Source organism: Canis lupus, chromosome 29 (genome assembly GCF_048164855.1).
Source record: "Canis lupus baileyi chromosome 29, mCanLup2.hap1, whole genome shotgun sequence".
NCBI lineage: Eukaryota > Metazoa > Chordata > Mammalia > Carnivora > Canidae > Canis > Canis lupus.
The window spans coordinates 40,621,076-40,634,438 of NC_132866.1; the positions used below are offsets into that span (position 1 = coordinate 40,621,076).

The 13,363-nt window shown below is 43.2% G+C and overlaps 1 protein-coding gene and 1 pseudogene across 9 annotated transcripts in view; one reads left to right on the plus strand and one right to left on the minus strand.

Annotated features, from left to right (window-relative positions):
• WDFY4 (WDFY family member 4) overlaps positions 1-13,363 on the minus strand; it is a 285,777-nt gene that overhangs the window by 163,534 nt on the left and 108,880 nt on the right. For all 9 annotated transcript variants that reach the window (XR_012020969.1, XR_012020970.1, XR_012020971.1 and 6 more), the window contains 5 exons: positions 11,901-12,062; positions 11,201-11,292; positions 9,440-9,539; positions 2,612-2,817; positions 1,624-1,793 (listed from right to left, as the gene is read on the minus strand). Coding sequence is in view for 6 of the 9 variants with exons in the window: in XM_072806363.1 (XP_072662464.1) it covers positions 1,624-1,793; positions 2,612-2,817; positions 9,440-9,539; positions 11,201-11,292; positions 11,901-12,062 (730 nt within the window). In the remaining 3 variants the exon portion in view is untranslated. The remainder of the gene's footprint in view (positions 1-1,623; positions 1,794-2,611; positions 2,818-9,439; positions 9,540-11,200; positions 11,293-11,900; positions 12,063-13,363) is intronic.
• Positions 4,441-5,037, plus strand: LOC140620620 (MICOS complex subunit MIC26 pseudogene; annotated as a pseudogene).

Here is a 13,363-nt window from a genome sequence, read left to right on the forward strand (position 1 = left end):
CACCCCATGGGATGGTTATAAATATCAAGCAAAATAAAATATGTAAAACATCTCTCATGAGTCCTGACATTCAGCAGATGTTTGTTCCCTACAATATATTCTTGGAGAAATAGAAATACGGGATTTCAGTGACCTTGGCAGAGCATATTAAGAACTTTATTTTGAAGTGTGATCTATAATACTATTAGCATATATAAAGATCTAGATAGATCAAATATAAGGATGTGCAAGAGGTAGATTTTCTAGCCTTCTATTTACAGAGCCATGCCACTCCCCCAATTTCAATTCAGTGAAGTTTAATTCAACACAACTGAGACTGAGGAACAATTTCTGAATCTACTATTTTTGGGGCACCAACGAAGGTGAGTAAGAAGTAGGGTCTGTTCTTGAGGACCTCAGTAGCTAAGGAGACAGGAAATTATGTAACTGTGACGATGGCATATAAGAGGGAGGTGTGCTAAGGCACACAGGAGGGAATGATTCCTCCTGTCTAGAGATCTAAGCAGGAGGTGGAATCTGAGCTGAGTACTGAGAGAGGACACATCTCCAGGCAAGTGACAGGAAAGCTCATTAAAGGCACAGGGGAGGCGAGCACGAAGTAGCCGGTGTTATTAGAGAGGTGACTCAGGAGATCCACGGCACAAAGAGCAAGCAAGCAAGGAAGCTGGACTGAAGAGACAAGGTAGGCACCCAATCACAAAGGGTCTTGATGCCAGCTATGGAGTCTGAACCCGATCCCACAGGGGAGCTCATGAAGCCTTGGATGTGGTACAAATGAATGAGGGATTGGGTATATGGTGAGAAGCTATACATAGTAAGTGTAGGCCCTTCTTTGGAGAAATTTGGCTAAGGAAAGGATGATAAATAATACAGCAGTTAGTCAAGAATGTGAGTCAAGGGGGCAGCTTCTGGCTTTAGGTGGGACACAGTTCACTGTACTTATGGTCTGTGAGGAATAAGTCCATAGAATAGGAGATGCTGGAAATATAGGAGAAAGAAGGACCAATCACTGGTAAGGTCACTCAGGAAAGGAGGGGAAGGAATCCAGATCAGCCTGGAGAGCTACTCTTTGCCAGCGACAATAGATGAAGAGGGCCACGGCATAAATAGGTGGTGAAGAGTGGGGTGCCAAGGTAATGCCCTCCTCTGGGGTCCTTCACTCCCACTGTGAGTAAGTCATCTGAGAAAAGGGCAGCTTTGAAGCAGAAGACTTGAAAGCATATGTGTTTACACTAAAACACAGGGGAATCAAGGACCATGGCTAAGGTAAAGAGACATGCTTTTTCAGAAGGTATAAACTGAGGCTTTAATTGTATAGTGGCAGCAATTCACCTCCCCATGACACCCCCATCATCATGTGAGTTCTCTAGCTATGCCCAGAAGGAGAAAGATTTAAAGTGGGACTGGTAAAAACACAGACCGGCTGACAGGGATGATGGAAGGCAGTGGCCCAGGAGCTCAGGGAATCTGAAGAGCTAGCTAAGGGGATGGCACCACAAGTGGGTCAGCAAACGACACGAATTAGAAGAAGTGGATGGAGGTAGGGGTGGAGAATCTTAGGGAACACCTTGGTCACATGGGATCAGAAAACCAGGTATGTCACTCCATCCCAGGGGCACCTACTTTGGGCCCATCCATCAGTTCCGTAAGAGGCGTCTGCAGGAAGAAGGTGGACACAATGAGGTAGACTTCTGGAATATGCACATGGTGGCTCAGAAAGTCCTTCAAGACACGGAATCCAGGAAGCAGGCAGGGGCTCTGGTCCGGCATGGGGGGCTGGCTCTTCAGGTTATCTATTGATCAAGTGGCAGGGGCACAAAATCCAATTGAGAACAATTGCTATTTCTTCTGGTCAAGGTGGGGATTGGACACACAAAGAAATTCCCTGCCACCTACTCATCCCATAGAAACACTGGATAAAAATATACATCATACATACATGAGCATAAGAAAGTATTCAATAAAGAGTTCCTTTACTTATTCCTGACATATTCATTCATCCATTCATTTATTCAAAACAGATACTTATTTAGTGCCTACTACTTTAGATGCAATAGGGCAACTTTATACTAAGCAATAGGGACATAGTATTTCAACAAAATATATGGAGCCCCAGACCCTCACCAAGTACCTAGAATGTAGGGGGAAGGAGAGACATTAAGGAATTAAATACTCAAATAAATATATGCTTGCGAATTCTGACAAGAAAAGTAATAGGGGCAAAGAGAGTCTAACAGAGGCACCCTAATTCAGGTGGTACCCCCCTCTCCTGGAGGAAGTGGCATTTGAACTGAGCACTGAGGGGTGAACCCACACCAGCCAGGAGAGCCTTGCTGGTATAGTGGGTTGGGGGAACGTCTCAGGAAGAGGAAAAGAGCTAAGGAGCTTTTGAGGAATGGAAGGAAGCCCCCAGTGTCTGTAAAGCAGGACAAAGGACAAAGGGGATCCTAACCAGGAAGTAGGAGGGGACTGGGGCTGATCCGGGTCAGGGGTCAAGGTGACCCTATTGCTAGAGCTATGAAGGCCCCAAGCAGGAAGGAGCTTTGCAGGTCCTCACTCGAAGCCCAGAAGGAGGTGGCCCACCACTTCCTGGAGAAGGCTGCACACTCACCTATCACAATGTCCACACCCTCAGAGCTGTGCTCCACCCAGGATCCCGCAGACAGACCATCTTTAAATCGCCCTTGGAGGGAGGGGCTTGACAAAAAGTGCAGCAGCAATTTCAAGCCCAGCACAGTGGTGCTGGGATGCACGTGGCCCTGCACAAGGAGCAGGAACCAGTCAGGCCCCAGGTTCAGAAACATCTCTTCCTTTGTCCTGCAGGGATCAATAAATCAATAAATTATCTCCCGGTCCATGAGCAAATGACAAATCCAGAAAATACAAAGAATGTCCAGCTTCACTCGTCACCTAGGATAAGCAAATTAAGGTTAATCAGGATATTACTTAGTGAAGTACATGTTATATTTTTAAGGAATGGTAAAATAAAATGCTGGCAAAGTTGCTGTTAAATGGCTAAATATTTTTATTAATGGCTGATTGTATGTTGGCCAGAGCTTTTCAAAGCAATCAGAAACTATCAAAAGATAGACAAGTGTACAGGCCCCTTGATAGCCTTACTCCACTAGTGTTTATAGTTATGGTGTCTGACTAGCCACCCATCTAATTACATCAGTACAGTCTCATAAAACACATAATGGTTAGTTAACTCCCTTTTCAAATACACAAGTCAAAATTAATCTAAGTGGAATAGTCCAATATTTATGCGTCTTTCTTTATAAGTTTAGGCAAAGTATATGTTTAACTGTCACTTTCAAAAATGAATTTTATTGTTTTTAAAGATTTATTTTTATTTATTTATGATAGACATAGAGAGAGAGAGAGAGAGAGAGAGAGAGAGAGAGAGAGAAGGGCAGAGACACAGGCAGAGGGAGAAGCAGGCTCCATGCTGGGAGCCAGACACGGGACTCAATCCCGGGACCCCAGGATCGCGCCCTGGGCCAAAGGCAGGCGCAAAACCACTGAGCCCCCCAGGGATCCCCTCAAAAATGAATTTTAAAATGATGAATTTGGACTCAACTGAATACACATTCTTCTCAAGCGCACATGGAACTTTCTCCAGAATAGACCACATATTGGGTCACAAATCGGGTCTGAACCGATACCAAAAGATTGGGATCGTCCCCTGCGTATTCTCAGACCATAATGCCTTGAAATTAGAACTAAATCACAACAAGAAGTTTGGAAGGACCTCAAACACGTGGAGGTTAAGGACCATCCTGCTAAAAGATGAAAGGGTCAACCAGGAAATTAAGGAAGAATTAAAAAGATTCATGGAAATTAATGAGAATAAAGATACAACCGTTCAAAATCTTTGGGATACAGCAAAAGCAGTCCTGAGGGGCAAATACATCGCAATGCAAGCATCCATCCAAAAACTGGAAAGAACTCAAATACACAAGCTAACCTCACACCTAAAGGAGCTAGAGACAAAACAGCAAATAGATCCCACACCCAGCAGAAGAAGAGAGTTAATAAAGATTCGAGCAGAACTCAACAAAATCGAGACCAGAAGAACTGTGGAACAGATCAACAGAACCAGGAGTTGGTTCTTTGAAAGAATTAATAAAATAGATAAACCATTAGCCAGCCTTATTAAAAAGAAGAGAGAGAAGACTCAAATTAAAAAAATCATAAATGAGAAAGGAGAGAGCACTACCAACACCAAGGAAATACAAACGATTTTAAAAACATATTATGAACAGCTATACGCCAATAAATTGGGCAATCTGGAAGAAATGGACGCATTCCTGGAAAGCCACAAACTACCAAAACTGGAACAGGAAGAAACAGAAAACCTGAACAGGCCAATAACCAGGGAGGAAATTGAAGCAGTCATCAAAAACCTCCCCAGTGTCCAGAGCCACCTCTGCCAGCAACATGTTCAAAGTAATTCGGAGGTCTGTGGGGCCAGCCAGCCTGAGTCTGCTCACCTTTAAAGTCTGTGCATCACCTAAAAGGGACTCACCTCACAAAACTTCTGTGAAGGTTATTGAGCTTTCACTCTACTTGGTTCCTAAGGGTCAATCTAAATATGTGGAGGAGCCAAGGACCCAGCTTGAAGAAAGCATTTCACATCTCCGACATTATTGCGAGCCATATACAAGTTGGTGTCAGGAAATGTACTCGCAAACAAAGCCCAAGATGCAGAGCTTGGTTCAATGGGGGTTAGACAGCTATGAATATCTCCAAAATGCACCTCCTGGATTTTTTCCAAGACTTGGTGTTATTGGTTTTGCTGGCATTGTTGGACTTCTTTTGGCTAGAGGGTCAAAAATAAAGAAGCTCGTGTATCCACCTGGGTTCATGGGACCAGCTGCCTCTCTTTATTATCCACAACAAGCCATCATATTTGTCCAGGTCAGTGGGGAGAAATTATATGACTGGGGTTTACGAGGATACATAGTTGTAGAAGATTTGTGGAAGGAGAACTTTCAAAAGCCAGGAAATGTAAAGAATTCACCTGAAAATAAGTAGAATGCTCCATGCTCTGCCCATTTTAATCAGTTATAGGTAAACATTGGAAACTCCATGCATTTTCTACAGAAAAATGGCAGAGAAGTCAGTACTGAATGTAGTAAATTGGCTTTCTTCTTCAGGAAACACTATACCAGGCTTCTTTGTTATCTTGGGTGATACCATACTACCAGTGGACTAATCGGAAATCCTTTCACCTAGAGATAATGTCCAGCATTAGAACTCCTGGTTCTCATGTTGCTATTTATGTACATAATTAAAATTCTGAATTAAAAAAAAAAAACTCCCAAGACACAAAAGTCCAGGGCCAGATGGCTTCCCTGGGGAATTCTATCAAACATTTAAAGAAGACCATACCTATTCTACTAAAGCTGTTTGGAAAGATAGAAAGAGATGGAGCACTTCCAAATTCGTTCTATGAGGCCAGCATAACCTTAATTCCAAAACCAGACAAAGACCCCACCAAAAAGGAGAATTACAGACCAATATCCCTGATGAACATGGATGCAAAAATTCTCAACAAGATACTAGCCAATAGGATCCAACAGTACATTAAGAAAAGTATTCACCATGACCAAGTAGGATTTATCCCCGGGACACAAGGCTGGTTCAACACTCGTAAAACAATCCGTGTGATTCATCATATCAGCAAGAGAAAAACCAAGAACTATATGATCCTCTCATTAGATGCAGAGAAAGCATTTGACAAAATACAGCATCCATTCCTGATCAAAACTCTTCAGAGTGTAGGGATAGAGGGAACATTCCTCAACATCTTAAAAGCCATCTACAAAGAGCCCTCAGCAAATATCATTCTCAATGGGGAAGCACTGGGAGCCTTTCCCCTAAGATCAGGAACAAGACAGGGATGTCCACTCTCACCACTGCTATTCAACATAGTACTGGAAGTCCTAGCCTCAGCAGTCAGACAACAAAAAGACATTAAAGGCATTCAAATTGGCAAAGAAGAAGTCAAACTCTCCCTCTTCGCTGATGACATGATACTCTACATAGAAAACCCAAAAGCCTCCACCCCAAGATTGCTAGAACTCATACAGCAATTTGGCAGCGTGGCAGGATACAAAATCAATGCCCAGAAGTCAGTGGCATTTCTATACACTAACAATGAGACTGAAGAAAGAGAAATTAAGGAGTCAATCCCATTTACAATTGCACCCAAAAGCATAAGATACCTAGCAATAAACCTAACCAAAGAGGTAAAGGATCTATACCCTAAAAACTATAGAACACTTCTGAAAGAAATTGAGGAAGACACAAAGAGATGGAAAAATATTCCATGCTCATGGATTGGCAGAATTAATATTGTGAAAATGTCAATGTTACCCAGGGCAATTTACACATTTAATGCAATCCCTATCAAAATACCATGGACTTTCTTCAGAGAGTTAGAACAAATTATTTTAAGATTTGTGTGGAATCAAAAAAGAGCCCGAATAGCCAGGGGAATTTTAAAAAAGAAAACCATAGCTGGGGGCATCACAATGCCAGATTTCAGGTTGTCCTACAAAGCTGTGGTCCTCAAGACAGTGTGGTACTGGCACAAAAACAGACACATAGATCAATGGAGCAGAATAGAGAATCCAGAAGTGGGCCCTCAACTTTATGATCAACTAATATTCGACAAAGGAGGAAAGACTATCCACTGGGAAAAAAGACAGTCTCTTCAATAAATGGTGCTGGGAAAACTGGACATCCACATGCAGAAGAATGAAACTAGACCACTCTCTTTCATCATACACAAAGATAAACTCAAAATGGATGAAAGATCTAAATGTGAGACACGAATCCATCAAAATCTTAGAGGAGAACACAGGCAACACCCTTTTTGAACTCGGCCACAGTAACTTCTTGCAAGATACATCCATGAAGGCAAAAGAAACAAAAGCAAAAATGAACTATTGGGACTTCATCAAGATAAGAAGCTTTTGCACAGCAAAGGATACAGTCGACAAAACTAAAAGACAACCTACAGAATGGGAGAAGATATTTGCAAATATATCAGATAAAGGGCTAGTTTCCAAGATCTATAAAGAACTTATTAAACTCAACAGCAAAGAAACAAACAATCCAATCATGAAATGGGCAAAAGTCATGAACAGAAATCTCACAGAGGAAGACCTAGAAATGTCCAACACACACATGAGAAAATGCTCTGCATCACTGGCCATCAGGGAAATGCACATCAAAACCACAATGAGATACCACCTCACACCAGTGAGAATGGGGAAAATTAACAAGGCAGGAAACCACAAATGTTGGAGAGGATGCGGAGAAAAGGGAACCCTCTTACACTGTTCGCACGGAATGTGAACTGGTGCAGCCACTCTGGAAAACTGTGTGGAGGTTCCTCAAGAGTTAAAAATAGACCTGCCCTACGACTCAGAATTGCACTGCTGGGGATTTACCCCAAAGATACAGATGCAATGAAACGCCGGGACACCTGCACCCCGATGTTTCTAGCAGCAATGTCCACAATAGCCAAACTGTGGAAGGAGCCTCAGTGTCCATCGAAAGATGAATGGATAAAGAAGATGTGGTCTATGTATACAATGGAATATTACTCAGCCCCTAGAAATGACAAATACCCACCATTTGCTTCGACGTGGATGGAACTGGAGGGTATTATGCTGAGTGAAATAAGTGAATTGGAGAAGGACAAACATTATATGGTCCCATTCATTTGAGGAATATAAATAATAGTGAAAGGGAATATAAGGGAAGGGAGAAGAAATGTGTGGGAAATATCAGAAAGGGAGACAGAACATGAAAGACTCCTAACTCTGGGAAACGAAACGAACTAGGGGTGGTGGAAGGGGATGAGGGCATGGGGTGGGGGTCACTGGGTGGTGGGCACTGAGGGGTGCACTTGAGGGGATGAGCACTGGGTGTTATTCTGTATGTCGGCAAATTGAACACCAATAAAAAATAAATTTATTATTTAAAAAAATAAAATAGAATGATGAGTTTGGAGAATACAAATTTGCTGGAAGGGACTGGAAGGGGTGGGTAACCAAACCTCAGGGGTAATGGCTCAGCAAAGGACTCTGCCTCCTGGGAGCCAAAAAAGGGTCTATCTTTGCTGGGCAGTGTTCTCAGTTCTAGCTGCCAGACTAGGGAGCGAGGCTGTGGTCACCAGACTGGAGATCAAGAAGTGGTCCTCTCTTCTATCCCTGCCTCTGTTTACTAAATGGATGAATTTGGCAGGGCTCTTGATGAGCTCTGGTCATTTTGATGGTAGTGATGATGATAATGATAGTGATGCTGATGGTGGTGATTGTGATGATGATGATGATGGCAGTGATGGTGAGATGATAATGATAGCAGTTAGCTTATGGAGTATTTATAGTATTCCAGACACTGTGCCTAGGGCCAGCCACATATTAATTTCCATCTTTAGCAGATACTAATTTTATCCTCAGATAGATGAACAAAAGAGGGTATGGAAGGCTTAACTAACCTCCCCAAGTTTTCTGGAAGCAGAGCTGGGATTTGAACCTAGGAGGTCTAGAGATCAGAGCCCCAGTGCTTAAGCAGAACACTATATTCTCATTCAAAAAGATGAAAAAGAAAAGAGTTGAACTAGCTCATCTCCAAGGCATCTTCCATTTCTATCATGCTCTGATTCGAGGAATGCAGACTTTAAGCACTACTTGCAAGGCTGTTTTACTGAGAGGTGACTCCTCACCCCATTCCTCCCTCTCCCAAACACAAATACACATGAAAATGTCAACTCAGCAAGAGTAAGGATCTGGTCTGACTTCCTCAGCACTATATTCCTGCAGTGAGGAATGATGTCTGGCACACAGTAGGGGCTCAACAAACAGTTGTTGAATGAGTGACGCTGGAGTTGGACATAAAGCAGCAGTCAGGGAGAGAGAATTAATGGAATTTTATGGTTAACACGTTGTTTTCAAAGTTAATTGAAAGCAGATACTTGTTTTTCTAACTTGGAAAAATAACTGAAAAATTGAGAATAAAATAGCAGAAGAATTTGGCAAGCCTTTTCCTTGATAGATGTTATTTAGGCTAACCATTTCTCCATTCTATTGTCTGCCAAGTACAGGACGTCAAAATCAGTAGTTGTCACAACTGCCAAAACAATAACAATTATACTATAGCAATGGTGACAAAAGGAGCCTATTGTAATTTTACCAAATCTGTTTGGAGTTACTCATGCCCATTGCACATTTGTATCAGAATATCTTAGGGCAAGGTCTGCTTTATTTGGTGGAGAGAATATAATTTTCTTTCTGACTGGTGCAGGAAATACACTGCAGAAAACCAACTCAGAGACGCTAAACTTTTCATTAAGAAAAGGTTTTAATACTGCACCCTGTATGAGGCAACCTCATGCCAAATCACTCTTCCCAGAACTACTTACTCAGAGGACAGATGAAGTTGGGAGGAAGATATTACACTGAACAGCATCTCCAGCAACTGGTTTCTGAGCCAGATTGTCTTTCCAGATGTTTGGCTTCCAGCTACAAAAAAGGGAAATTCAGATTTGAGAGAAAACGGATGTAAAGAGACATAATATGTGTTGCAGTAAGCAATCATTCACCAAATGCTTAGTTCACACAGGAATTTGTGCATGGATGGGACTCGAAATTTTGGCGTTGGAGTCTAGACTTCTATGCAAGACTTAAAAATAATTTCAGGAAATGTTTCTAAAGTTCCCTTTACCTGGAAATGTTTTTGATGCTTCCTACCGCCCCCCAAAACAATCCTAAAAATAAGGTCAAATTTATCTTTCACTAGAAGAATGTTTTTTTACATTATCATAGGCTGCAACATTTCTTGACCACCTACTATTTCCTGGGCATTATGGGAGGTATTGGGAACAGAGTGGTAGAGATTTTTAGTACTCAATCTCAATGTGCTTCCAGGCTAGGCCTTTGGCATGCCAATATTACACTAAAAACAGAGCTTGGATAGTAGAGTTCAGAATGAGGTCCCTATAAGGAGGGGGACTAAATTTTGTCCCATTATCCATTCATTCATTCCCTTGGTTAACCAGTTATTTTACAACTAATTTAGGCCACACAAACCATGCTGCAGAAATAGGACTGATAAGACAGCTTGGAGAAGTAGAGTCAGATTTCTCTCTGGGATTCTGACCCCAAAGGTCTTAATCTCTCTGAGTTTCCATTTCCTCATCTGCAAAATGGGAATATCAATTCCTACTATTCAGATTTTTGACCTAAGGATAAGAGATTTTTCTAGATTAAGTAACACTGTCCAAAAGAATCTTTTGCAATGAAAGGAATGCTTTGTACCTCCTCTGTCCAACATAGTAACCACTAGCCTCGTGTGGTTATCAAGTACTCAGAACATTGCTAGTGTGACTAAGGAATTGAATTTTTAATTGTATTTCATTTCTATCAATTAAAATTTAAATTTTAGTGGCCACATGTGGCTAGAGGCTCCCATCTTGGACAGCACGGATCTGGAGGGCCCAGAACAAAGTAGCCAGTGATTGTTCCCTTCATATCTGCCCTAACAGAAGAAACATGACATAGCTTTTGTTCTTCACCTGATTGGGAGGAGAGAAACTCAAGGAAACAAATCACAGATCCATGCATTAGAGTAAGCCCAAGGGCTCTAGAAGCAGAGGAGGTGACTTGATCTGGCTTGGTGGGACTGGGAATGGTTAGTGCAGTGGGCAAAGTAGGGAGTGGGGTGAATCAGGGGAGGCATTTCTGCCAAGGGAACAGCATGTGCAAAGCATGGCTGGAGGGCAGACCATCACACATGAGGATGTGCAGGTGCTTCACAGCGCTGAATATGGGGTTCATTGGAGGAGCAAGGGTAGGAAAGATTCAACCAGGAAAGTAGGCAGAAACTGGATCTTGAAGGATTCCACCTGTTGGCCTATAGGGAACTGAGTTTTATCCTGGATGTCTTAGAAGACATTTAAGGTTGTGAAGGAAGAATATACAATTTGATCTGATTGCAGTCCTCCTCATAAAACTAAGACCTCACAAGCCAGTAATTGGGAACAACTGCTCAGTTGTGGATACCTTCCCTGTCCTTCACCTCAGCCCTTTCCTCTACACAATGGCCCCAATACAGGTGGCTCTCAGGGATGCCATAAGACTCAGCCTGCAGCCTTCAGGCTGGTGTCTGAGAAAGGTCTTCTCACCAGGCACCGAGGAGTCCAGGCCCCCATCCACGCAGATCTCCCTCTCGTTCACCGAAGAAGGCTTGAGAGTGTACACAACAAACAGCCCGATTCTTAATGCAGAAAGAGAAAGATCATTCAATGCTGGGCTCAACCCATGTTTGCTCAACACATATAAAGGTTTTATACATAGATCCACCAAAATCAGCCTCAAGGCAGGGTTTGAGGTGCATCATGTTATTCTGTGATCAATGCAGTGTTTCCAGAGACTTCTAAAATCTGTCAGGATTCATCAGAGCAGTTAGCTCTAGCTCTGCCAGGTCAACAGAACAGATAGCAATGAGGACGAAAAAGGCTAAATAAATATCATGCCAGCTGGGCCTGTCCTTTGGGAAGTCTGCAAAAAGCAGACATGTTAGGTCAATGGCTGATGAGGATGACTATGCTCATGGATATTCTTGAACTCTTGGTGTAGCAAGTGTGTCTGAGCACCAGGGAGCAGTGAGCACATGGCCCTTCTGGGAGTCTAGCAGACCCACCCGTTTTCTCAACTCTCAGCCCTGAACAGGACCTCTAGAAGATTCCAAGGAAATGGAATCTGCCATTGCATTGAAGGGTAATGTTACTGGGTCGAGTGTGGTCAGGAGAGAACTGGGGCCTATATTCCCTTGTTAAATGGTCCCAAGGTTCTGCCCACCCTCTGGGAAGCCTGGCACAGTACCTGAGCAAGTCTTGGATGTTGAAGTGGCCCCTCAGCTGACAGCCCAGGATGGCAATGATGGTGGGGATCTTGGAGAAGGTGAGGCCCGGCTCGTTGAAGAGGAAGATGAGCTTGGGTATAAGTTGTGCCTGGTGAGCAACTTCAGCATTCCGGGGTCCTTCCCTATGAGCCCAGGAGAGAGGCAGTAAAAGCTTTTACTGGAATGAACCAAATTTGCTATGTTTCTTCGAAAAGGTTTCCCAGGCTGGGCTTGCTCTGTGGCCCTCTGACTCCAATGCTCTCTTGGCAACTCATCAAAATGCTGTCAGACACCCATTGAATATGTGTCTACCAAGTGCCAGAGTTGCTCAGGGATGAGCCTCCCATGCCCTTCCACCCCCGGAAACTGCCTTCAAAGACAACCCCCAGTTATCGACTTTTAAATTCCAAGCCTCAGGGAAAACTAATGCTGGTCTCAGAAAACTCAGAACAAAGAGAGCAGACTCGCATGCGACCGCGGAGCACTTCCCAAAAGCCAGGAGCGCGGGGCCCTCAGCGAGTCTGTCTGGGTATAGGCTCTTCCTGCCCGACTCAAACCACAAAATGGATGAACACGCCACTAAGAGTCAAAAGGGAAAAAGACAGAATTCAAGCACCCGCATCCTCCTTCTTAGGATAATCACAAATTCAATTTCCAGTAAATTCTACTCCCCTGAAGAAAAGAGCTCCCAGATCTTCCAGAAACAACAAGTACAGAAAGTGGGAAAGAAAAATTAAAGGGATGAAGGAGGGTGAATTTGGGTGGATGGCTCCTTCTTGAGCTGTCTTTTCAGTACTAATATAAGAAATTCTGCCAAGCTCCACATCTCTGATACACAAAGAGGCAGAACCAGCCCAGTTCTGTGTGTGGTTTGTATTCCTCAGCCTAACAAGGAAGATGTGCACTCATCTGCCTAGAAGTTCCTGCTATGTTTTGTGCTCTTTCTTATCACAGCACTAAACAGCGTGTTTTTCTGTATTCCTTTTCCACAAGACTGTCCTGTCTTCTTGAACTTCCAGCAATAAAAACTGGGTGTGAAATGGGAATGGGTTCATAATTAGTATTCAGCGAGTGGCTAAGTGAAAAGATGTTTATGAATATATTCAAAACATCAAAGGTGCTAATGATAAGCTGAAACAGACCTCCATGAGGAGGCAGGTGGACATGGGTATGACCAGCCTGACAGGTGAGGAAGGAGGTGGGTAGCTATGGTGGCTTCCCTGACTATCTTATCCGTTATTCTAATCCCAGTCCCTGGTTTTCTTTTGGGACCTGTCTCTTTTTAACTCCCCTCCATCCATTCCAGAGGTGAAGCCAGGCTCCAGTTTCACCATGTGATCCAAGATGGCCCAGTGAGACCCCATCCTATTGCTGACATTACTTAGTAAAAAAGAAGCCCTCTGTGTTGCCTGTGCAGGCAGGGGATGTGCTCTGAGGAGCTGCC